The following is a 25544-nucleotide window of genomic DNA, read 5'->3' as shown; positions in this document are numbered from 1 at the left end:
GCTTCAGAAGATAAACTAGCATCTGAAAATTGGAATAAGTACTATAACATACAGAAGTATAAAATATATTGGTTCTGGAAATCCTAGGACAGATGCAATTGGCAAGTAGGAAAATGTGGATTTAAAAAACACACACCTGTATTCTCATCATTGCCAATTTGGGACCTTTAAAGGAGTTTATGAACATGAAATTGTTAATGATGTGCTTTAAGTGTATAAGATTTTTTTTCAGTTCAAACTGTAAAGTTATTCTGAATATTTCAGAACACTAAATTCTAAACCTTAAATTTAGACACTGTGACTACCAATTATTCATATGAATCTTTCCTTAGAATATAAAATTGTAATTAATCCATTTTTAAGTAATGTTACAGATTATTTCTGAATTTGGCTTATTGTGATAGTTAAAAGCAATGTCATCATGGTATTTACCATGTGAAATAAGAAATTACAACAATTAAATTGTTGCTAGTAATAATCTATTGCAATTGTGTGGCACTGTATCTTTTTTTAAAGCATTTTAATTATGACACACAGAGAAAGTGCAAGCAACTCTCCTTGTAGACAAGAGTAGTTATTTGCTCAAGATCATGCAATGAATGACAGTAACAGAACTAGCTTAGGTTTTCTGATTCCTGATACACTGTTTGTTTTCCTGTATTTATTTCAAAGTATTAATTGTAATTGAAAAAATTTATTAAGAACATCCACAGGTTAAATGAGTCTAATTAGCTTGGTTTACCTAGTTTCTATATACTTATTTAGCACTTGTATTTTATAAATTGTTTTGAGAAATTTTATAGCATCACATTAATTTTTCATGAACATAATATATATAATGTTAAACTAAATAATTAAATGTTATAGCTACCACGGTAACCTTTGGTAATTCTGTACTTATATCTTAAATTATTTCATTCCACTTAAATACTTTTCAACTAGATATTTAGTTCACTTTATTATCTTTAATTATCATATTTTTTCCTACAGGAAAAAATTAAGAGAATACAACAAATCAGAATGGAAAAAGAACTTCGAGCCCAGCAAATTTTAGAGGTAGTATTCTTAAATTTGATATAATTAAAGTAATATAGTCATATAGTTTAAAGTCTGCAAAAACAAAAATTTTACATATAAGTTCTTTTACTCATATTAATACTCGAGGCCCGGCGCATGAAATTCATGTGCGGGTACAGTCCCTAGGCCTGGCCTGCGATCAGGGCCATTTTCCCCAGCTGCCCACAGCTGGCCCTGCCCTCCACCACCACCCACCCCAGTTCCCTGTTTGCCACTGGGGAAAGGGACCAAAAGGTGGTCAGTGCGCCTCATAGTGACTGGTCAAGCAGTCGTTCTGGTTGTTCTGCCATTAGGGCCAATTTGCATATTACCCTTTTATTATATAGGATAGAGGCCTGGTGCATGGGGGGGGGCCGGCCAGCCTGCCCTGATGGGGGCCCCGTATCAGGGTGGGGGTCCCCGCTGGGGGGTGGGGCCGGCCGAGGTGAGGGGCCATGGGCAGTTTGCAGGCCAGCCATGCCCCCGATCGGGGTGGGGGTCCCTGCTGGGGTGTGGGGCCAGCTGGGGCAAGGGACTGTGGTCATTCTGGTCTCTGGTCATTCTGGTTGTTCTGCTGTTTCAGTTGCTGGGCTCTTATTATATAGGATGTTCATCAGAAATTCTCTTTAAATGTAATGTAATAGTAAGACCTTATCTGAACCTTATTTAGCAGCCCATTTTATCCTAGCAATGAAAACTGAGAAAGAAAGAGAGAAAACCTCTGGACAGCCAATATAATTGTCATAAAGATCATGAGTGAAAACTCGTGTTCGTTACTTTTGAAAAAATCATCAGGACTTATAGTCAGATGTTTTCTTTTAATTTAGAAATAAAACATTACAAAAGTAAAAATAAATTTTAAATGTTTAACCAGCTTAGTTTTCTGGTTTCTAATATATCTCTCTTCCCCACAAGCTGATAGGAATAGAGGACCTATTTCACATCAGCAAAAGCAATAGCCAAAAGATAGCAAGGGAAAACACAGAAAAACTCCAACCAGCATATCTAGGAATGTAAAAGCCTACTAACAGTCTAATCTTTTAGTTGAATAGCAAGCAATTTTCAACAACTTAATAGTTGAAAGACATTACTCTATCAAATTATACATATAATAACTGATGTTTAGAATAATTGTTCCAAGTAATCAAGAAAAAAACAAATTTTTAGTGTACTATGTCTAAGCAGGCATATGTCTCAAAATTACTTCCATCCAAAATAGTGAAAATAAACTTTTAATGTTAAAGTTATTCATTATAACCTCTCACCTATTCAAGAAACTCTTGCTATATAGAATAATTTATTCCCTGGGGGCTCCAGGTAGCTGAAGTTTTCTATGTTACAGGCTTTTTTTTTCTTCTAGAAATATATACATATTTCTTTTCTCATTATAAGTTGACTTAAACCCCTCCAATAGAAAGTATTCCTATCTTAAACTAAATTGAGAATAACTACTAGGTAGTTATGAAGCTATTAGATAGGTAATGACTTAAGATTATGAAGCTCAGATTTGATAGTATGATCTTGATATTCAAAATGTGCTTCATGAAAGATTATGTTTCATATTAAAAATAAAAATAAAAAAACACCTTGAATTTAACCACAATATACAGGTAGGGAAAATCAAATTTACCATGTTTCATTTAAATGTTACTGAGTAATGGCTTTCTTTATTTCAGATTTCAAGTATTTTTTTATTTCAAATAAAGTGGATATGTGCAAATTTTTAAAATGTTACTGATTTATTCTTAAATAACCTGTATGTATCTGTTAAAATTTATCCTATTTTCTTAATTTGTATTGTGATCATGTTTTACTTTTAAAAACCAGAACTTAAATTTTAAAGTAACATAAACACTCAATTGTTTCAGACTTTTAATAGAGTAGGAAGATAAGAAAAGCTGACATACTCTTACAAATTTGAGAATTTTCTGTACAACTTAATGTTTACATATTAGAAATAAAATTAGTATGTTGAATATAATGTTGTTTACTGTGTGAAATCTGTTACTGTCTGTATGTTCCATATTGTTTTGTACCTTGTGAGGCATGTAGTTCCATTTTCAAGTCTGAGATTATTTTGAAGTTGTGGTGCTGTTGCATGACTTTGAGACCTGTTTTGCATGCACAGGCGAAAAAGAAAAAGAAGGAAGAAGCGGCAAATGCCAAATTATTGGAGGCCGAGAAACGAATAAAGGTTAGTTTAGATGAGAATCAGAGTTTTTGTTTTTCAAAAATAAAAACTATATGATGTTATTCCAGTATCAGTTATATGAAAAAAGTAGCTGTCCTCAAAATGACTAAGAAGGTGTTTAGCAGAGATACCTGTGTATAATGTGTGCTTTTATTGTATGTATAGTGTATGTTTATATATTTTTATTTCATTATACAGGTTTTATGTGACACTTTGAGTTCCTTAAATAGCAGATATCAAATCAGAGGTGCAGACTATTGCGTAATCCCTGTGTAAGGTTTTGCTGGATAAGAATGATCTCCCCAAGCCATTATGTGTCATTTATGTGTCCCAAATCTTATTTTCTCCTTAAATTATAACGTTCTCTTTGTTAATGTCCTGTTTTAACTGTTAAAAAGTGAAAAGGCTACAGAAACAAAAACCTAACCTTTACCAACTGGTATTTACCATCATAAAATTAGCCATTGTTAATTATTGTAATTTCAAGTGTTGTTTGGGGGTGTTTTGGTTTTGATTTTTCTGGCATGAAGGGTAAGAGACTTGGACACCTGTACCTTACACATTCCACTCCTTACCTTCCAATGTTTTGATAATTGATTACTGAAATACAGGACAGCTGAGTGATCCTATGGCTCTGGTAACAGCCACCACAATGTATCTTATAAAGCCAGGGAACTATTTGCTACATTTTCCACATAGACTCTACTCTCCTGCTTTGTTCTTTAGACTCTATCCCCTTTCATGGCTGTCCTTAATATTCATGCTATCCATATCTTACCTTTTATAAAAATATTTAAATTGGTGACATTCATAGAATTGTTTGTTTTAAGCTCCATCCCTTTGGGATGGTGCATGAAAATCTCAAACTGATCCCATTGTCTCGTCACTCTCATTTACATACAGCATATAGAAATGTGATAGCTGCTGTTAATTATAGAGTGTATTTGGGAATCTGTATCAGAGTGTAGACAGTTCTTATCAGCTAGATTTGAAGGTTGTGACATAATGTAGTAAAATCATAAAACAAATACATGTGCCATTTGTATCTGACATGTGCTGACCACCAGGTAGTCACTTCAATGAACTTGCTATTGAAGTGTGCTGTTAGGTCACTGAATAAAGATCCTTGCTACTGTCATATATGTATAGCTTTTATGTATTAGGTAGAACTACATAAAATTGCCATTTCATACTTTAAAAATGATTGAATATTTGCAATTGTATACTTTAATCTAATGGAAGAATATAGAATCTCAGAAAAGGAATTTTTAATACTTGTAGCATGTTCTAAATCTTCCCTCAAAATTATATATTAAAAGTTTCTTATCTTTAAGGAAAAAGAAATGAGAAGACAACAAGCTGTTCTTCTGAAGCATCAGGTCTGTATACATATTTTTATATACTTGTTGAAATGTACATTTTATCATTTTTCTTAAATCTATTTTGAAAAAAAATCTTCAAAATATTTTCTTAAATATTTCCAATATAATTCCTGCTTAAGTTTTTCCTTCATCTTACAGTTTATTGCCTTGCTTTGGTATTGGTGTCTTTTGGGGGGTTAAAAAATTGGTTTCGTGACTCTTGTGATTTCTGTTTCATAATGTTGTGCCAACTCTTTCTACCAGGAGTTGGAGAGGCATAGACTAGATATGGTATGGGTATGTTTATTTTTGTACATCTAACACCGCATTGTGATTTGGTTGTGATATATGGTTGTCATAGCAATGCATAAAGTGTAGCACTGGCTGCTGTCATATTACATACTGCTGCATGGCTTTACAGCACAGTGCATTGCATACATCTGCTTGTCTGTCTATCAAGAAGTGTGATCCATCTCCAAGATTTTTAATTGAATTTTGCAAGCCTTATATAAGGTTGCCGTCTAAAAATTTACTTACTGATGTCACAGTGAAAGTTAGGTCACTATACAATTTGAGACAATTATGACCCATACTCTCCCATCATTCTAGACACAAAACTGCCATTGAATACAATGGGAATTTTGAGTTAGGTTGATGAGAGAATATGAAATATAATCTGGTTTTGTAGATAAATTTTAGAATTAATTTTAGAAATATCCCTTTAATGGGACCAGATGGATTTAAACAAAAAAAGATTAAATATTATAACTGATTTTTTTTTATTCTAAAGAAAATGAGATTGTCAAAGTAAGCCAGCGCTTACCTTATTTTTATATTGTGCATTTTTAATTCCACTTATTAGCCCACGGTGCAGCTTTTGTGGCTTTAAACAGCGCATCAAGTGGCAGACATCAGTAAATAGGAATATCCCATTTCATTGGTGTCAGTGTATGAACCACGACTAGTTTAAATTGGTATAAAGGCTTTAAAAAAAACTTTAATTTGTTGGTGGCTTATTGGATTTACAAAATGATAGTATGCTTAAAATGAAAATAATTCTGAAATCATGCCGTTAAGGTGATTATAAATCACTTTCTGCCTGATCTAAAAATTTAACAACAACACAACCTCTAGTTTAATTGGCTATATAGTACATATTTGTGGTTTTTCTAATAGCAGATGTAAGGTAACTGACCTGTTCCAGCCAACCATTATGCTTTTTGTTCTGCCAGCTTTTGAAGGAGCATCACAACTGACCATAAGTAAATCTTGTATGCTTCTGTTTACACTGTCTCCATGTTCATTGCTTTACCTTTTTGCTTTTGATTGTTCTTGTATTTGCTTTCTAAACCTGAACTAAAACATGCACAGACTGGCCATTCTTGTCTTATATTTAGTATTTACTGTGACTTGTCTATAAATGCTAAACATGCTATACTGAGTTTTTTTGTTGTTGTTCTGTTTTGTTTTCCATTTGAAAATTAATCTGTGAAAATTAGCAATCATTGAGTTATTTTCCTAATTTTATCTGGCCTAATAGGAACGAGAGAGAAGGCGACAACATATGATGCTTATGAAAGCTATGGAAGCTCGTAAGAAAGCAGAAGTAAGTAATGTTTCTAGAAAAATAGTACCTGGTCATAAATTAGTGTTTTTTTCCCCAAAAGCATTGGCTCTTTTAAATATAAGTTTTTCAGAGTATGGATTTGCCATGATTAACTGGTTTTCATAAGCAAACCAAAGATTAGAGATAGTAACTAAGTGTTAGAACATTAAAAGAATGCGAAGAAAATTCCAATGTATGTGTTAATGTTTTGTACTGAGATTTTAAGTATCTTTTTTTAATGTAGAGAATGGCATTCATTCAGATAAAAGTAGCTATTTTTTTACTGTAATCAGAGTTTCACAAAATTAATATTATGGCATGCTTAGACAAGTTCTGTTTGTCCTAATTCAAACACTAGTCATTCCAACTATGGACTTCTGCTCTCCAAATTATTGTTAACATCCTACGGGTAAAATTAAAATAGACTTTTTTTTAACAGATAATTCGGAATAAAAAAACTATTAAAATAAATCAAAATGAGCTTATTTTGAATTTAATAGAAATCAGTTAAAGGTTATAATATATGTTACAAAGGAATACATTCTGCATTTAAACAGTTGGCCATTATAACTAGAGCTTTGGAGTGTGAGGGACTCAGATTCCTATCCTGGCTCTGAAACAACTTGCTTAACCTTTTCAGACCCTTCCTTCCTTCCTTCCTTCCTTCCTTCCTTCCTTCCTTCCTTCCTTCCTTCCTCCCTCCCTCTCTCACTCCCTCCTTCCCTCCCTCCCTCCTCCCCTCTCTCCCTCCCTTCTCTCTCTCTCTCTCTCCCCATCTTTTTAAATATGTTTTTATTGATTTCAGAAAGGAATGAAGAGGGGGAGAGAGAGAGAGAAACATCAATGATGCGAGAGAATCATTGATCGGCTGCCTCATGCACAGCCCATACTGGGGATCAAGCCCTCAACCTGGGCATGTGCCCAGACCGAGAATCGAACCATGACCTCCTGGTTCATGGGTAGACACTCAACCACTGAGCCAAATAAGCCAGGCCAGACTATTTCTTTTTTAAAATTGAGATGGTGATAGCTGCTTCCTAGGATTGTAAGATTATCAAGTGCTATAAGCATTTAGCAAGTTAGAATTAATGGGGTCTTCCTTTTAAGATAGTTGGCATAGTTAAATGTAATACTCCCATCTTCCCACAACCACATCAAAATTATAACTGACCTTCAGAGTGACCATCATTCAGAACTGTGAAGTCTGGCCAAGTGGAATTCCTACAACTAAAAATATAAAGCAGCCACATGAGACTGGTTAGAGGGGCGGAGATGCTGAATGGGCTGGTCCCACACCTACATGTGGCAGGTAAAAATCAGGAGGCATATCCCAGCACCACCCAGCCCTGGCCCAGGGTTCTAGTGAAGGGAGGAGAAGTCCCTATAACTTCTGGCTGTAAAAACCAGCAGGGATAGTGGCTCAATGAGACAGAGGACTTCTGGAGTCCCAGGTATTCCTCTTAAAGGGCCTGCAGACACGCTCATTCTGAGTTTCAGCACTGGGGCAGAGCTCGACAGACTTCAGGGACTTATGAGAGGAACTGAATTTTCTGGCATCAGGGCAAGAGCTGGAGGGGCAGCTTCTCTCAGACAGAAGTGCTGGCAAAGCCCATTGCTCCTTTTCTGAGCTCTTCCCCTGCAGAGCCAATAGGCAGGAGCCATATCTGAGTCTCCATCAATCTGGGGCTGCCATGGTGATTCCCTGAGACCCCACCCCACCAACTTGCAGGCCCACCCAAGCTGTTTCCACTGGAATTTTCATATGAATGGCCTGTCTTGGCTCATACTTCAGACTTTCCTAAAGTCTGTTAAACAAATAGCATCTGGCCTTGGCATGCCCTTGCTCCATACCTGTTGCTTAGTGGCCCCAGACCAGGCACTAGTGGCAGCTGGCCTTGGTTTGTAGATGGGCACCTCCAAGCCCAGCATGAGTAGCAGCCATCTACAGATCGCTTTGTAGCTCATGCTGGTGGTCCATGGCGGAACATGAGCAACTGACTTTGACCTGCACTTCCTGGAAGGCCTTAGAGCCAGTACACCTGGTGGACAGCTTCAGACTCTGTTGAAGAACCACTCAACCTCCTCCACAAAGGACCCACTCAAAAGATGGCTCAGTGGTCACCAGAGCCCCCACTGAAGCAAGTCTTACTTCATGGCATGGGGCCCTGCACAGCTGATCCTCCACTGTGGTCATAGCTAATCCCTGCAGCCTACAGGCCTAGGAGTAAATCCCTCCTATTGAATTGCCAACAACAATCAAGGCTCAACTACAACAGGAGGATGTACACAGCCCACAAGGAGTGTCCAGCTCGGGTGATTGGGGAGGCTATGCCACTGACCTCTACAGAACACCTACTACATTAGGCTACTCTACCAGGCCTGGGAGATGTAGCATGCCATTGGTGTGGAAAAGCCACTGGAAACAACTTGGGTGGGATGGGGTCTCAGGGAATCACCAGGACAGGGAAAAAGCGTGGGCCAGGTTGATGGCGTCTCAGAAATCGTGTCAGCGTGCCAGCTCTTCTGTCTGGAAGAAAACTGCCCCTTCAGCTCTTGCCTCAATGCCAGACAATTCAGTTCCTCCCTGTATGCCTCCTACCAATTTTATGTTGGCCTTCATGCCTCTACACCCCCATGCCCAGTTTACTAAATGTAGAAATTCTTGAAGTAAATATGGATTCTTGGAATATAAGTCATTTATAATAAACATCTTTTTAGCATCTTAATCATAATAACGTAATTCTCTGTAACAAAGTATTACTAATGTCTTAGTTAGGAAGTCATTTAAATTTCATTTCAGAGTTGAAACACTGATAGCAAATGTGTATTAAGTTTAGAATATTTTAAACAGCCCTAAATACATAGGGTAAACTTTTGGAATCAGTTTTTTACTCACATAAAAATATTATTTGGGACTCTGAAATTATAAATGAAAGTATTTCTAGAAGTCTATAGCATAATAACAAATAGATGAAATAACATTTACTCTGTGTTAGAATTATGGAAGTTTAAAACCCAAACAATGAATGTGGTAGAATGACCTGTTATTTTACAACTCATCATATTGCAAAACAGGCCATTTCTTAGAGACCATGTTGCAAAGATGCCTATGTCTTTTGCATTTTACAATTCTCCTGGGTCTCTTAGGTGTTTGTTCTGAGCATAATAAGGAGAATACATTTCTTTTGACAGCAACTTGTACTTAAAATTTCAAACACATAAATATAATTTAAGAGATACAGGTTTACCTCAGGGTTCCGGAAGAATAAAAGTGTAAATAAGATTGCTAATAAAAGCCATTTACAGAAGGCAAATATAAAGAATAAAAATGATATTCTTTTATTCCTTTTATGGTCATATATTGAGTATGAGTAGATCAGGGCAGTTTTGTTTTGTTTTATTTTGTTTTTAAATATATTTCTTTATTAATTTCAGAGAGGAAGGGAGAGGGGAGCGAGAGATAGAAACATCAATGATGAGAGAGAATCATTGATCAGCTGCCTCCTGCACACCCCCCACTGGAGAAAGAGCCCACAACCCTAGCATGTGCCCTTGTCCAGAATTGAACCTGGGACCCTTCAGTCCGCAGGCCAGTGCTCTATCCACTGAGCCAAACCGGCCATTTTTGTCCTATTTTTCTTTAAAAAAAAAAAAAGAGCCTATTTTTATATCTAAAATAGTATGTTATGAAAATTAAGTTTAAACAAATGAAAAAGTTATTAATCATACAATTCATAAATATATTTTGTTTTATTTATATTATAAATTATTTTATTTACATTATAATTTATAGTTATACAATAATATTTTAAAATAATAAAACCTACCAATTATCACATTTTCTTAATATACACCAAAGTATTACACACAAGTCTGTACTTATTTTGTTTAAACATCTTTAAATACTGGGAGAATAGTTACTGTCATACAAATGTCTCCTAAATTAAAAGTAAAATTGTCTGTAATTCTCGAGTAAGATAATTAAATATTTTAATATACTTAAATTGTTAACAGTTCTTTCAAAAACCTACTTTCTTACATACTATTGAACTTTTTATTGTATAGTTCATATAAAATATTTTTACATTTGTTTTAAAATAATATACAAGTAAAAGTACAATATAAGTATGTCATATAAGTACATTTGCTATGTTTTTAAATGAAAAATGTGTTTACTAAAATAAAACTGTCTATGTGTGCAATTGTACTTTATATTTTTATTTTCCCTGAGTAGTGATTAATATAAATATAGGATTATAAAGTATTCTCATGACTTGAATCATTGTGGAGGGAGATGTTACACATTTTTGCTTTCAAATTGTTTATTACATGACTTCTAAAACTTCAACTACTCTCTTCTATTTTATGGTTTTGTCTCCTAAAGAGCTGACACACTCATTCTGTGATAGATGCATGTTTTAACAACCTTTTGTAGTTTATTGATCCTTGGGGAGACATACAGAAGACTCTGATACAATCACTATGGTAGTTTATTCAGTTAATATGTGTAAAGTGATTATAAATGTGTGGCTGGTACAGTTTTAAGTTTTATAAAGGAAACAGGAGGTTTTGAGCTACTTTGTCATGTTGTTTAAACCAACCTAAGTTTCTGGTTATTAGTAATAATGAAAGCAGGTGTATTTTATATGATTTGAATTATACTTGGAAGTAAACCTGTTTTATTTATGAGGCTAAAGATTATTTGTTCTCATAGTATGTTATGAAAATATTTATAAGCTATTATGATTTGCTAATGACATTTAAAATTAATACAATAGTTATAAGAAAATTTATTTTTTAAGATATACTTTAACATTTTTTAAATTGCAATTTGTAGATTTTATTTTTAATCCTCAGTCAAGGACATGCCTTTTGATTTTAGAGAGACGGGAGGGGAGTGTAGCAGAGGGAGAAAGAAACATCAATGTGAGAGAGAAACAACAGTCAGTTAGTTGGTTGCCTTCTGGTACACACTCTCACCAGGGATCGAACCCACAACTTTTTGGTTGTGTGGGACAATGCTCCAACCTACTGAGACACACTGGCCAGGGTGAAGGTAATTTACATGTCTACATAGTCTTATTACTTGTGGATTTATATAAAGGAAAACTAAGATTTCTAAATTAGAGAACCAATAAAATTTGGAATTATTTTTAGTGAAAAATATATTGAGTTAATACTAAAAAAAAAAAAGGGAGATCAGTGTAATGTACACAAAGAAACAAAAAAGCGGTGTTTGTGTTATCTTCTTTGATGGATATGGGGAGTTTCTTAGAACAATTTCAGATGTTATAGGAGATCTTTAATTAACAAGGTGAAAGCAGATTATTTTTTAATCTCATAATTCTTTAAGCATTTTTGTCCTATTTTTCTTTTGTTTACAATCTAATAATTAAATGTCTAAATGTATTAAGGTATAGAATCAATGCTTACCCATTGGCCAATTCAGAATTTTGAGTTGGCTCTGCCTAAGTATCATATGGCCTTAACTTTATAGTGAAGTTTGTTCTTTTAATAGTTACTAACAGAATAACATATAGCTAGGGCTATTAGGAAATAATAGGAGGCAGAATATGAAACCATGATGGACATTACACTAGTTACATCTTGTGCATGTTAAGTAATAATGAAGAAATAGATAAGTACATATAGGAATGTTTTACTAGTATTTACTTAGGTGCAAGTTTACATAAAAGATGTGGTGAAAGTTTGGATTGTCAGTAAGAACACATGTCTAGTTACTGCTTAAATATTTATACTGTGAAGCTTTCTCTCTCTGATATGATAAAAAGCATCAATATTCTTTTGTTTTTCCCACAGTATCTAATTTAGTGCTGTACACACAACAGTATTTTAAAAATTATTTTAAATACTTAGTTGATGACAGATCTATAAGTTCCATTTAACAGAGGAACACAATTTAAATTGAAAGAATAACTGGTAAAATTATCTAGTCCTATTCACAAGTCTATAGTTATCAGGTATAACAAGTTCTTGAGAACTAAATTTTACTTATGGGATTTTCTCAAACATTCTGATAAAAAATTATTTATGATATATGTTGTTATAGTGTGTTTTTACAGTTCCTTGAAAGTTAAACTTTAAAAAACAACCACCTAGAGTAAAATAAAGTATTTTCTTTTTTTCTTCTTTATTTATTTATTTTATTATCTCCCCTATACCTCTTCCACCTCCATCCACCAACCTCCCCCCTGCAATCACCACACGTTTTCTGTATCCATGAATTCTTTCTCTTTTTTGCTCATAAAAGAAAATCATATACAGAAAACATAATGATGTACTCATTCTTTAATGACTTTATTTATCGTCAATTTGTTTTCTTAGCACTTTTAGCTGCCACTTTCAATTTAAGTTATTCATTCAAAAAATTTTTCTTATCACCCACTATATACTTGGCTCTAATCAAGGCACTGACAATATAAAGGTAAAAAAGGTAGACAAGATTCCTGTCCTCATAGATCTTACTATGTGGGTAGAGAAAGACCATAAACAAGTATAAAACAAATGAGATGATGAAATGGAGTTCCAGAGGTGGGGCATAAGAAAAGGCAAAATTAGTTGTTCTGGGAAGGCCTCTTTGACAAGTTAACATTTGATCTATCAATGAACAACAAATAAGAAACACAAGACCATTTGTTTAGGAATAATAAAAAGACAAAAATGACTGGAATATAGTACATAAGGGACAGATTACATAAATTGAAGTTGGCGTGGTAGACAGAAATCAGAGCATATGGGACTATAGTGTGGGAGTGAGGACTTTGGACTTTACAATGGTTGCAATGAGAAGCCATTGGATCGTGTTAAGATGTAATCTGGTTTACTTCCTGAAATGATGACTCTGGGTATTCTGTGGAGAATGCACAGGAGTGCTGAGGAAAGCAAAAATGAAAGCAGGGAGCCAGCTTCTTTGGGTTATTTTGCTTTAAGTTATTTCTTTATGTAATATTTATGTTTCATATTTTAGTATGGTTGCCTGACATTTCTAAAACTTATACCTTGTGTGGCAGCCCTATCAAGAACTTGTATTGCTCCAATATAGGCAATTAATTTTCATTTAATTCCTTCTTTCTTTATCTGATATTTCTTTTTATACTTCTAAGTACTTCAGATTAAAGGGTGCATATTCTATATGCTATTCATGTTTGTGTGTTTTTTTCTGAGGACAGAGGTAGCTAGGAAAGGGAGAGCTGTACCTGATTTATCATATCCCTTTCTAAGTTTTATTGTAAATATTGTACCTGATTCTCTCTTATCTAGACAAGAGAGGGGGTAGCTCAGCTGACAGGGAGGCTATGCCATTGGACAGTATAAGGCATCTATTACATTAGGCTCCTGTACCAAGCCCTGGAGACTTAGCAGCTCTACTTCATACATAGAAACAGGGAGGCTGCCAGAATAGGAGACAAAGAAACATGTCCCAAATGAAAGAACAGAATAAGACAACAGAAAAAAAAAGAACTAAATGAAATGGTGACACCCAATCTACTAGATGCAAAGTTCAAAACACTGGTTATAAGGATGCTCATGAACTTAGGGGAAGATTAGATGAACTTAGTGAGAACTTCAACAGCATAAAAAAAAAAGGGGGAGGTGGGGGGACATGGAAACCATAAAAAAGAACCAGTCAGAAATGAAGTTTACACTAACTGAAATAAAGAGTAATTTACAGTAATGTAGATGAAGGCAAGAATCAAATTTATAAATATCTAATTCCTAAATATTGCCTGACTATTATTATTAAACTAGAGGCCCGATGCACAAAATTTGTGCACTGGGAGGGGTGTCACCTCAGCCCCGCCTGCATGCTCTCCAATCCAGGGCCCCTTGGGGGATGTCTGACTCACAGTCCTGGACTGCTGGCTCCTAATTGCTCACCTTCCTGCCTGCCTGGTTGCCCCTAACTGCCTGCCCCCTGCTGGCCTGGTCTCCCCAAACTGCCCCCCACTGCCAGCCAGGTCACTCCTAACTGCCCCCCCTGCCGGCCTGGTTGCCCCTCACTGCCCCCCCTGCCAGCCTAATTGCCCCCAACTGCCTCCCTGCCAGCCTAGTCGCCCCTCAATGCCCCCCCACCAGCCTAATCGCCCCCAACTACACCCCCCCACCCCCCGCTGGCCTGGTTGCCTCTAACTGCCCTCTCCACTGGCCTGGTCACCTCTTACTGCCCCCCCTGCCAGCCTGGTCATCCCCAACTGCCCCCTCTGCCAGCCTGGTCGCCCCATGCAGCCTGCTTATTCAGTCGTTTGGCTGTCCCTCACTAACCCCCCTGCCGGCCTGGTTGTAGGCAGCCATCTTGTGAGGGTGTGATGGTCAATTTGCATATTATATTTTTATTATATAGGATATATAGAACTCCATTTTTTGATGCAAAGTTTGTTTATAACTGAAGATAGAAGACATCCATTATGTTTGTCCCTCCCAAGTGTCTGCACAAATGAGTAACCCAGAAATTTAGAGGCAGTATAAAATTGCACATTTTTAACTTGAGCATATTGTATAAAAAGCTCTCATTATCTGGCCTCTGGCTCTGTATCATAATATTCAGCAACTGTTCAATCTGCAACCCATGCTGCAGTCTTGAAACTGGAAGCAAATTCTCAAACACACTGTGTTTTCCCAGCTCTCCTCCTGGAATATTCTCTCTGCTCCTCTCTGAGTTCCCCTTAGAGTGGCTCCCCCAGCAGTCAGTGTGCTCTTTCCAGTGGTCATTGAAATGGAGTTGTTTAAGATATGAACAAAAATGCTAATATAGTACAGGAAGCAATGAAAATGTTAAAATTTTTAAATATTAAAAACAATAAGATATTAACATTATAGGGAAGAATTATGAGAATTAAAAAGAAATTGGTAATATGAATGAGGTGGTAGAGTTTAATTAAGGTTTACATATGCAAGATGGGAATAATGACCGTTCTGATTGGAGTGCAACAGTATAAGGAGGTAAGGGGACAAGAGGTGTTCATCAGGAATAGCAAACAGTTTCATTAAATTGACATAGAATATAAAAGTGGTTGATATTTTCGAAAAGAATAGAGTAGTGAATTCCAAAGTAAGGAGCTGGACTTTATTTTAATAAACATAAAGGAAATGGAAAGATTTTTAAATCAAGAAGAGACATTATCAGCCTTATGAATGTAAGCTCATCATTAATATGTCAGACGTATGAGGTAGGTTAGAATTGCCTGATGATTCTTCTGTTAATTGCCTGATGATTCTCCTCTAAATAAATACGAATATTTTTTGAGGTATGACAGTAAAGGAATGACACTGATATTATTATATTAACTCTCTTGACTTTTCCCCATAGAATGTCATCCCTGCAACAAGGGAGAAAGGATGACTATTTCTATGTTGTTGCCATTACCTAAAACATTTTTTGGAAGTTTTTAGAATTGTCTTCAGAACCCATTTTACATTCTCAGCATGTTGTTTATAGTGGTAAATAATATCTTATTTCATCACAGGTGCTATCTTAAAACTAGCTAGTTCACTTTGAAAGAACTGCTTTTGCAAATTCAAACATGTTGCTTCCACTTTCCTGCTGTAAATCCTCCTTGCTTCCTGGAGCTACACAAAAATTTGTGTGAATGCTAGTTAACTTTATGCTATAAATTTTTAGTTGCCCATGTATATTTTATATATCTGTGTTTATTTATAAGTATTTTTTATTCTCATATTATAACCCAAGAAAAGATTGAATAAATTTTGCATAATGGAATAATCTGGGTTGAATATAGTATTTATATTTTATATTTAAACAGACATATGGTTATTTTGGAATTCAGTGGGTGAATACACTGAAAAACAATGTAATTGTTTCTGTGTATTTCCAAGTCTATTCCTAAATCTCCTAAGAAGATTCCGTTCATGGGAATAATAACTTTGATCACTTTTTAAATTTTAACTGGAGGTTTTCAAACACATACAATGATTAAAGAGAATATATGGACATGGTTTTCTTTTGAAGGAAAAAGAACGGTTGAAGCAAGAAAAACGTGATGAGAAAAGATTAAATAAAGAGCGTAAACTAGAGCAACGAAGAATAGAATTAGAAATTGCAAAGGAACTAAAGAAACCTAATGAAGACATGTGCTTAGCAGATCAAAAGGTAATTATATAAACCATTTTATTAATAAATTTAATTTTTCCTGTGTTCTCACCAGATATAAATATATTTATTTATTTATTTATTTATTTATTTATTTATTTAATTTAAATTGATTTCAGAGAAGAAGGGAGAGGGAGAAAGAGATAGAAACATCAATGATGAGAATCACTGATTGGCTGCCTCCTGCACACCCCCTACTGGGGACTGAGTCCACAACCCCAGGCATGTGCCCTGACCGGGAATCACACTGTGACCACTTGGTTCATAGGTCAGTGCTCAACTACTGAGGCTTTTGTTTTTAACTAGAGCCATGGGATTCCAAGTGTAAGTCAATCTGCCTCTCCTGGATGAGCACCAGTAAGCCTCTCTGGAGCTGTGTGCTGATTATGGAAGTTCTTTATATATAAGTAAAGTATTGCAGACCTTTTTAATTTAAGTAGAAATGCTGCAGAAATTTACACAGATGGATTGTAAAAGTTGATAGGATTTCTGTGTTTCTATTTGGTATTCAGGCATTTAGGTAAGAAAGATCTAACTTCTCCCCACATCCCATAGATACTTAAATTAGGATTTATAATCTACTAGAGGCCTGGTGCATGGATTCGTGCACATTGAAAGGAAATTAATTAGAAGGTGGCAGGTGGGGCGAGATGGGCTGGACACACCCTGGAGCCAACCTCCCATGGTCCCTCCCCAGCCGGCTGCACCTGGGCAGTGCTGGGGCTCGAAGGGCATCTGCAAAGTGAGTGGGGTCCTTCCAGCAAGTGGGGTCCCTCAGCCTGGCCTGCAGGGATCATGCTGAAACCAGCAGTCCAACATCCCCTGAGGGGTCCCGGAATGCGAAAGGGCACTCTGAAAAGTGTTGCTCGGCAGCTCCTGCGTTGAGCATCTGCCCCTGGTGGTCAGTGCGCATCATACTACCGGCTGGTCAGCCAGTTGGCTGGTCGCTTAGCCTTATATATATATATAGACTAGTGGCCCGGTGCATGAAATTTGTGCATGGGGGGGGGTGTCCCTCAGCCCAGCCTACACCCTCTCTAATCTGGGACATCCCTCTCACAATCCGGGGCTGCTGGCTCCTAACCACTCGCCTGCCTGCCTGCCTGATTGCCCCTAACTGCTTCTGTCAGCCAGCCTGATTGCCCTCTAACCACTCCCCTGCTGGCCTGATTGATGCCTAACTGCTCCCCTGCTGGCCTGATCACCCCAAACTGCCCTCTCTGCTTGCCCAATTGCCCACAACTGCCCTCCCCTGCCGGCCTGATCGCCCACAACTGCCCTCCCCTGCCAGCCTGATGGCCCACAACTGCCCTCCCCTATCAGCCCGATTGCCCACAACTGCCCTCGTCTGCCGGCCTGATCGCCCACAAATGCCCTCCCTTGCCGGCCCGATTGCCCACAACTGCCCTCCCCTGCCTTGACCCGCCTTCTCTGCGCGAGGTAGTGGAGACACCGGGAATGGCTCCTCCGTGCTGTGCAGAGCCGTGGGACCCCCAGGGCTCACCGTGTAGAGCGGCCGCCGGGCCCCACCTCCACTGTGCACCTGGCCATCTTGTGGCGTCCATCTTGTGGTGGCCATCTTGTGACGATGTCATGCGCGAGGGCCACCTAGGCTTTTATTAGTATAGATAACTTCCTTCAATGCTTTAGTAATGGTAGCTAACTTATAGTAAGTATGTTTACTACATGCTGGGCACTGTGCTAAGTGCTTTATATGAATTCACACCAAAATCCTATGGAGCTGCTATTCATACCCATTTATAGATGAGAAGAGTGAGATACAAATAGGTTAAGGAACTTGCCCAAGATTACACAGCTAATAAACGGTAACTTGGATTCAAGCCCCAGTTTGTTCAACTCCAGAGTCCATACTGTTTATCATCTTAGCTAAGAAAGACATCCAACCAAAGTACCTCATGTGTGTCTTGTCTCCCATCTTGTAATGTTGCTAAAGTACACAAGTAGAAATTTAGAAAGAGCAAAATAATCTTGGTTACTGGCATGATTTTACACACTTAAGAGTAGAAATCAATTATGTTTGCTATGGATAAAAAGATGGTATTTCTAGATAATTATATCAATACTGCCTACCATCTCTTTTAACACTGTCTCAGTAATATCTATCTATATAATAGAGAAATATGCAAATTAGGCAGGACGCCGTAACATCATGACCAAACAGCAGGGACCTGAGCCTGCATGGCACCTGGCCGGGGCAAGGGACCTCAGGTCACGCCCCCCGCCACGCGGGGCTTGACAGGGGACCTCAGTCTATGCCCCCCCGCCCCTCCCGCCACGGGGCTTGACAGGGACCTCAGGCCATGCCCCTCACCCAGCAGGACTTGATAGGGGACCTCAGGCCGCACCCCCTGCCCTGGCGCCGGGTCAGGGGACCTCAGGCTGCACCCCCTGCCCAGTGGGGCTTGACGGGAGACCTCAGGCTGTGCCCCCCGCCCTAGCACTGGGCCAGAGGACCTCAGGCCACGCCCCACACCCCAGCACCGGGTCAGGGGACCTGAGGCTGCTCCCCCCACCCGGCGCCAGGCCGGGGGACCTGAGGCAGCACCCCCCGCTGGGCGCTGGGCTGGGGCACCTGAGGCTGCACCCCCTGACCAGATAGGTTTGACGAAGGTGGGGCCAGCCGGGTCTGGGTCTCCTGCGTTTTCAAAACGCATGCGGTAGTGGGCAGGGACTTGACTCTGGGTCCTGCGGTGTGCCCCAGACTGACAGGAGGGAGATTTTCATATTCATTTTACTAATTTTCTTTCATCTCTGACATTTCTATTGTAATAGAGAAAGGGCAAATAGCAATATTAAAATATTTCCTCTAATTAATTCCCTTTTAATGTGCATTAATTTCGTGCACCAGGCCATTAGTATTATTATATTTGATCAATAGCATCTATATTACATGCCATATTTATCTGGTATACAAATAATGATCATCTCTTTTTTGAAATGCTTAAAGCAAATGTTTAATACTGGGGATTTAACTTTATTAGTATTCTATTTATTTACTTAGAATAATTTTAAATAAAAATGAAAGTAAACATACTAATTTTAGTCCATTGGATGTATAAAATTTCCTAAGCACAGAGTGAGTATATAGGTTAGCTAACACATTTAATAAGCTCAGAGTGAACAATTGTTTTGATCCTAAGTGAGTTTTATTTTCTTGCACCCTTTTATTTTATTAAAATCCATATGTACTATATCAAATATATAAGTCTGCTTTAAACTTAACTTTATTAGCTTTGTTATATACATTTTTAGAACCATATAGATATGTGTATATCTGATATAGTTTAGGATAAAAGAAAACTCAGAATTAAATGGTCTTCAGATGGAACAAAAGATATGTATAGTATCAGCCAGTTCTGTGTTTTCACACAATATTAGTAGAAAAAATCTTTAGATAGTTAAGTAAGTGCAGGGTGGAGGAACACTTTTGAACAAGCACCAATGTAGATAAATAGAAACACAAGTCACTTTTTTCCTCAATCAAATTTTAAAGTATTGTTTTTAAATCCAGTTCATGGGCAAAAATGTTTTTAATTTAGACTACCTATTTGTTTTTAAATATGCATGACAACTGGTACCATAATTTAGTCATTAAAATGTTAATATGTGAGCATATTTGAGAATTAGCAGAAGAGGCAGGTTTCCAATTTTAGTACTGAAACTTGATACAGTATTAATATTTCACTACATATTGGAAACCTAAAGACTTGTTTGCAGTATAAAGCAGTTCTTGATAGGGTCATGGGCTCTGGTCATGTGGACATAGTAATTTATCACCACTTATTAGCCAGAGATGTTACCAGTCTTTCCAACCATAGAGCCCACATATACACACTGTTCATAAGACTTTTAAATCAGTCGCCATCATTAGAATAAATCAAGGCATTTGTCCTACTGAGTATGTCCTTGGTATTTTGGAAATATTTCTTTTTTTACATTAAGTTTATTGAGGTAACATGGGTTTCAGGTGTACAATTCTATAATACATCACAAATATATTGTATTGTATGCTTACCACCCCAGTTCATCTCCTCCCAGGACCATTTATCTCCCCTATACCCTTTTTGACTTTTCTTCACCCCTCTGTTCCCCCCACCCTCTCTCTCTTTGTTAATTCTCACCTGAGGATATTTTCCCATTGATTTTTTTTTTTTTGAGAGAGAGTGGAAGGGAGGGGGAGAGACAGAGAGAAACATCGATGTGAGAGAGACACGTTGATTGGTTGCCTCCCACACATACCCTGACCAGGGCCGGGTATGTGCCCTTGACCGGAATCAAACCTGGGACACTTCAGGCCAAGGCTCTATCCACTGAGCCTAACTGGCTAGATCCCCACTCCTCTCTCTTAATCACCATGATGTTTTCTATGTATGTGGAAATGTTCACTTCTTAATGTTACCTAAATTTTGATCCAGTTGTGTAACCCATGTTTTTTCAGCATGTAAGTTAATTAAAAGTCCGTGTTCCCTTTTGCAGCGATCTAAATTTATATTGTATTCAGCCAAAATGTATTGATGGTTACTTGAATTCAACATCCTAAGCTTAGTACCCTGGGGTTGCAGTAATGCACCCAGGGAACTTACAGTCCAGAGGGAAAACCACTGGAGCAATGCAAGAGAAAGAGAGATAGCACCTTACTTTATTTCAGAAGATAGCAAATCGTGGCTTTTAAAATTTATTTTATTTTACTTTCTTTTCAGCCTTTGCCAGAGTTGCCTCGTATTCCAGGACTTGTTCTCTCTGGAAGTACATTTTCAGACTGTCTCATGGTGGTGCAGTTCTTACGAAACTTTGGTAAAGTTTTGGGCTTTGATGTGAATATTGATGTTCCAAACCTGAGTGTCCTTCAAGAGGGATTGCTAAATATAGGGGACAGCATGGGTGAAGTACAAGACTTGCTTGTGAGGCTCCTCTCAGCTGCTGTATGTGATCCAGGTCTAATTACGGGATACAAGGTAAAAAACAAAACAAAATATAAAAGTTTTTTTTTTAATTTGTACTATCAGTGTATTGATAGCTGCCTGTAGCATATTAGCAGAAGATTGTATAGACTGATCCAATTTTTTTAAAATGTATTGTTAAATGTAGATTTGCTTCAGGTTACAATTGGTTTCCTAAAGCCTAAAAATGGAGATCATTCACAAATTACTCTTTTTCTTCTAACTTTCCACAAAAAACAAATTGATTTAAGGAAAGTGATATTCAGCAAAACAGAACTCATAATTCATAAAGCAATTAGAACTTATGTGCACCTACTGAAGTTATACTGTGTTTTCTCTCTGAATCACTGTGAGTAACTGAGGCTAATCAAGGCACCTACAGACCAGCATGTTAAGACTCTGTACTGCTCAGTGGATGATACTCAATTAAATTCAGTTATCTTAATTCCAATTAAGATACAAATTTCAGTAAGCTTTGCTATAGGTAATTTTTAGATAGAGAAGCTTCCAGATGCATCTGTTATATTTCCTTCATCTCCCAATCACTAAGTATACCAAGCAATAAAACCCATGATTCCATAGAGCCAGCCAACATAATAATAGTGCATTTGAACCTCCAATCCCTCTATCCCCTCAATATCTACATAAAGCCTGGAAAAGTTTGGGATAGTTTCTGTGGTCAAAGAAAGTGTAATAGACAATTTCTACCCATGAGTTTATATACTTTTCTCCCCACCTGACTTTTAACCATGACTTTAAAGGAGGAATAGAAATATTACAAGTACTTGAATCATCTCTTGCATATTTTTTATCTTCACTTCATCAAAAATATGAATAAAGCTGTTCTCATTAATGTCTAGATTATTTAGTACCAACGTTTAAAAATTATCTTGTTTTATGTTATGAATTGTTATGACCAATACTGATAAAAATGTCAACATTTTATAGGCCAAAACAGCTCTCGGAGAGCATTTGCTGAATGTTGGTGTGAATCGAGACAATGTTTCCGAGATTTTGCAGATTTTTATGGAAGCCCACTGTGGACAGACTGAGCTCACAGAGAGCCTGAAGACCAAAGCCTTCCAGGCTCACACACCAGCACAGAAAGCCTCAGCCCTGGCTTTCCTGATCAATGAGCTGGCGTGCAGCAAGAGTGTAGTGAGGTAAGCATGTGCCAGGCTTTTCAGGTGATTCTTTGCTGTTTTGAATTTTTCTTATCACAAAGTAATGCAGGTTGCTTAGAGAAAATTTCAAAGTTATAGATTAGCACAAAGAAAAAAATTAAAATTACACTGAACCTCTCCATTCAGAGGTGACTAATAATAAATTGTAATGTATTTCTTTGTAGTCTATTAAAAAGAAAATTTGTTCATTTAATAATTGTTATTTATATACTGAAATGCAAAAATATTTCCTTTTACTGTGGTCGCAGAATCCAGCACTATTGGAAGAATCCAGGATTTTCATTTTCTTCACATCTTGTGATGCTAGATGATAAGATTTCTTAGTATCCATTCAGAGAATTATTCAGCTACTTATTATTTTATTATGTTCTAATGCAACCATAATAGTATTAGTTTATTGATGTATTAATTTGTACTTTAAAAAAGTACTTAACCTCATCAAAGTCCTCCAGTCTAGTATTTCGAAATTTGGCGACCAAATCTATGTTCATCTCGTTCTTGCTATTCATTATTTTACAGATTTTAATTATTAGTATGTTACTTTTAGTTCCTTATCTTTTTAGGAAAAGGATCAATCCAAATATTTCAGAGTCATGCATTTCTATTATTGTAGACATTTAAAGTTTTCTATACATCTCTTAGCTATGATGATACTGGATTAATGTAGTTTTTCACTTATGGTTTTTTATTAGTAATCATTAAAATTTGCTTGCTATATTAATGTATTATGTAATGGATTAATTTAAGTTTTATGATAAATTTTTGCATTGACAGTGAAATTGATAAGAACATTGATTATATGTCAAACCTGAGGAGAGATAAATGGATGGTAGAAGGTAAACTCCGCAAGTAAGTTATTTTTTATTAAAATTAATATACCTCTTTCCCTTTGTACAAGTTTCCCAGAAAAAATATGAATTCCAAAGAAAGCATGTAAACTTTATTTTGTCTAAGAATTAGAAAAGGTAAAGCTTCAAATTATGATGAGTTATGAAATTAATAATACTCAGAGCCAGGATTTGCAATGAACAAAAGACATAATTAGATTTATTGAGTTCAGATACTTCAAACTTAGAAGAAAGTCCATTTGTCTTTTTTCTTTCAAAGAAGTCAAGCCATCACATTTTCTAAGGTTGTTGTTGCTATCAGGTTACTTTTGTCACAAATAGAATCTGTTTGGAGCTAACACCTTTTTCTTCATTGCTTTCTAGTTAAATTTGCTTTTATAGAGAGTCTAACATATCCAAATATATTCAGAATTGAGACTTAATTAGCTTCATTCCAGGAAATATGCTGAAATTATTCAACCTCTGGTTAAAGGGTAGTTTTCTGTGGTAATTTGAATTGAAATTTATTCAGTCTGATAGTATGGAATGGGGAATTGTCACTTGGCCATTCGTCTTCTCAGCTTTCTAACTTTTATTTTTTAAAATGTGTTCTAATTCCAAAGAAATACCTAGAATAATTCTTGAAAGTTAATATATTTTGTAATTTCTGGAAACATATATATATTTTTTAATTTTAATTTTTAATGTCATTGATTTATTGCTCGCTGTGAGAGAAATGCCATTAGGTATTTTTGCTTAAAACTCACATTATGCTCTTTTAAAAGTATAGAAAGAAGCCTTTTCTTTCATCTTTTTTTTTAAATACTAAAGGCTCAGAATCATTCATGCTAAGAAAACAGGCAAAAGAGACACTGCAGGTGGGATTGATCTTGGAGAAGAACAGCATCCACTAGGGACACCCACTCCAGGAAGAAAGCGAAGAAGGAAGGGAGGAGACAGTGACTATGACGATGACGATGATGACGATAGTGATGACCAAGCCGATGAAGATGAGGAGGATGAAGAAGATAAGGAAGACAAAAAAGGAAAGAAGACTGATGCCTGTGAAGATGAGGTAATCAAATTTAGGTTGATTTCAATATTTAACTAAGACTGCATAACACTCGCCGAAACCGGTTTGGCTCAATGGATAGAGCGTCGGTCTGAGGACTGAAAGGTCCCAGGTTCGATTCCGGTCAAGGGCATGTACATTGGCTGCGGGCACATCCCTGGTAGGGGGTGTGCAGGAGGCAGCTGGTCGATGATTCTCTCTCATCGATGTTTCTAGCTCTCTATCCCTCTCCCTTCCTCTCTGTAAAAAATCAATAAAATAAAAAAAATAAAAAAAAAAAAAAGACTGCATAACACTGAAAAATAACAGAATTTGGGGTAAAGTAGATTTGCATTTTAATTCCATTTTGACATTTACTTACCTCAGTTTCTTCATCTGAAAACTGAGTATTACAATATTCACCATAAAGTTTTTTGTGATGGGTAAGTAAATATTGATTAAATAGAATGCCTGCAGATAGCAGGCACTTACATTGAATAAAAGAAGTTAAGTTTTTCTATTTATATAATGACTTCACAGTTCTTCAAAGAACTATGCTGATTCTTAATTTTAGGTGTCCTCTTTCATTCTGTTGACATACTATCTTATACAATGCTTCATGTCTTAAAAGTGTTGTCAGGTTTGTGAAAATGGTATGTCTCAACCACCAGTTTATTATGCATTGCCTAGCTTTAGGCAGTTTTGATTAAAGATGCATAAGGCACTGAAAGTCCCCTCTCAATTTACAGTCTCATTGAGAAAGATTTGCAATATGAAACTGTAATGTGTTAAGTGTTAACTGCTTTGATAGCGATATTTACAATGTGCTAGGCAGATACAAAGGAAAGGCATTTAACCTTTCTGAGGAATAAATCCTCACAAAGGCTTTCTGGACCCATTAGCTGAGGCTACAAGCTGGGCTGAATGTTAACCTGGAAGGAATACAGGGAAAAGTTTTCCAAGCAGAGAGAATAGCATGACCAGGGCACAGAAGCCTGAAACTGTATGTCCTTTAAGGGACTTACTTACAGGTGCTTCAGGGTTACTAAAGAGCCTCATATGCACCAATTATGAACTAGGACTTCTTAATTTTTGGTGACAGGAAGCTAATGAAGGGTTTTAAGTCAGTTTTGATTTTTAAGTGACTCACTGTGTAGTTCTGTGGATAATAGAAATAG

The 25544-nt window shown here is 36.7% G+C and overlaps 1 protein-coding gene across 3 annotated transcripts in view; it reads left to right on the top strand.

Annotated features, from left to right (window-relative positions):
* The window catches only part of BAZ2B (bromodomain adjacent to zinc finger domain 2B), a 306755-nt gene that overhangs the window by 188719 nt on the left and 92492 nt on the right, over nt 1-25544 (top strand). For 2 of the 3 annotated variants that reach the window (XM_054722921.1, XM_054722922.1), the window contains exons 17-25: nt 991-1056; nt 3185-3250; nt 4582-4626; nt 6149-6214; nt 16203-16343; nt 21065-21319; nt 22253-22467; nt 23263-23337; nt 24147-24390. In XM_054722921.1, coding sequence (XP_054578896.1) covers nt 991-1056; nt 3185-3250; nt 4582-4626; nt 6149-6214; nt 16203-16343; nt 21065-21319; nt 22253-22467; nt 23263-23337; nt 24147-24390 — 1173 coding nt within the window. Of the gene's footprint in view, nt 1-990; nt 1057-3184; nt 3251-4581; nt 4627-4872; nt 4906-6148; nt 6215-16202; nt 16344-21064; nt 21320-22252; nt 22468-23262; nt 23338-24146; nt 24391-25544 lie in introns of all 3 variants that reach the window. The other variant, XM_028141153.2, reaches the window with a different exon arrangement.

This window comes from Eptesicus fuscus, chromosome 11, assembly GCF_027574615.1.
Source record: "Eptesicus fuscus isolate TK198812 chromosome 11, DD_ASM_mEF_20220401, whole genome shotgun sequence".
Taxonomy (NCBI): domain Eukaryota; kingdom Metazoa; phylum Chordata; class Mammalia; order Chiroptera; family Vespertilionidae; genus Eptesicus; species Eptesicus fuscus.
The sequence above is the reverse complement of the archived record's forward strand: the minus strand, read 5'-3'. Positions and strand labels throughout refer to the sequence as shown.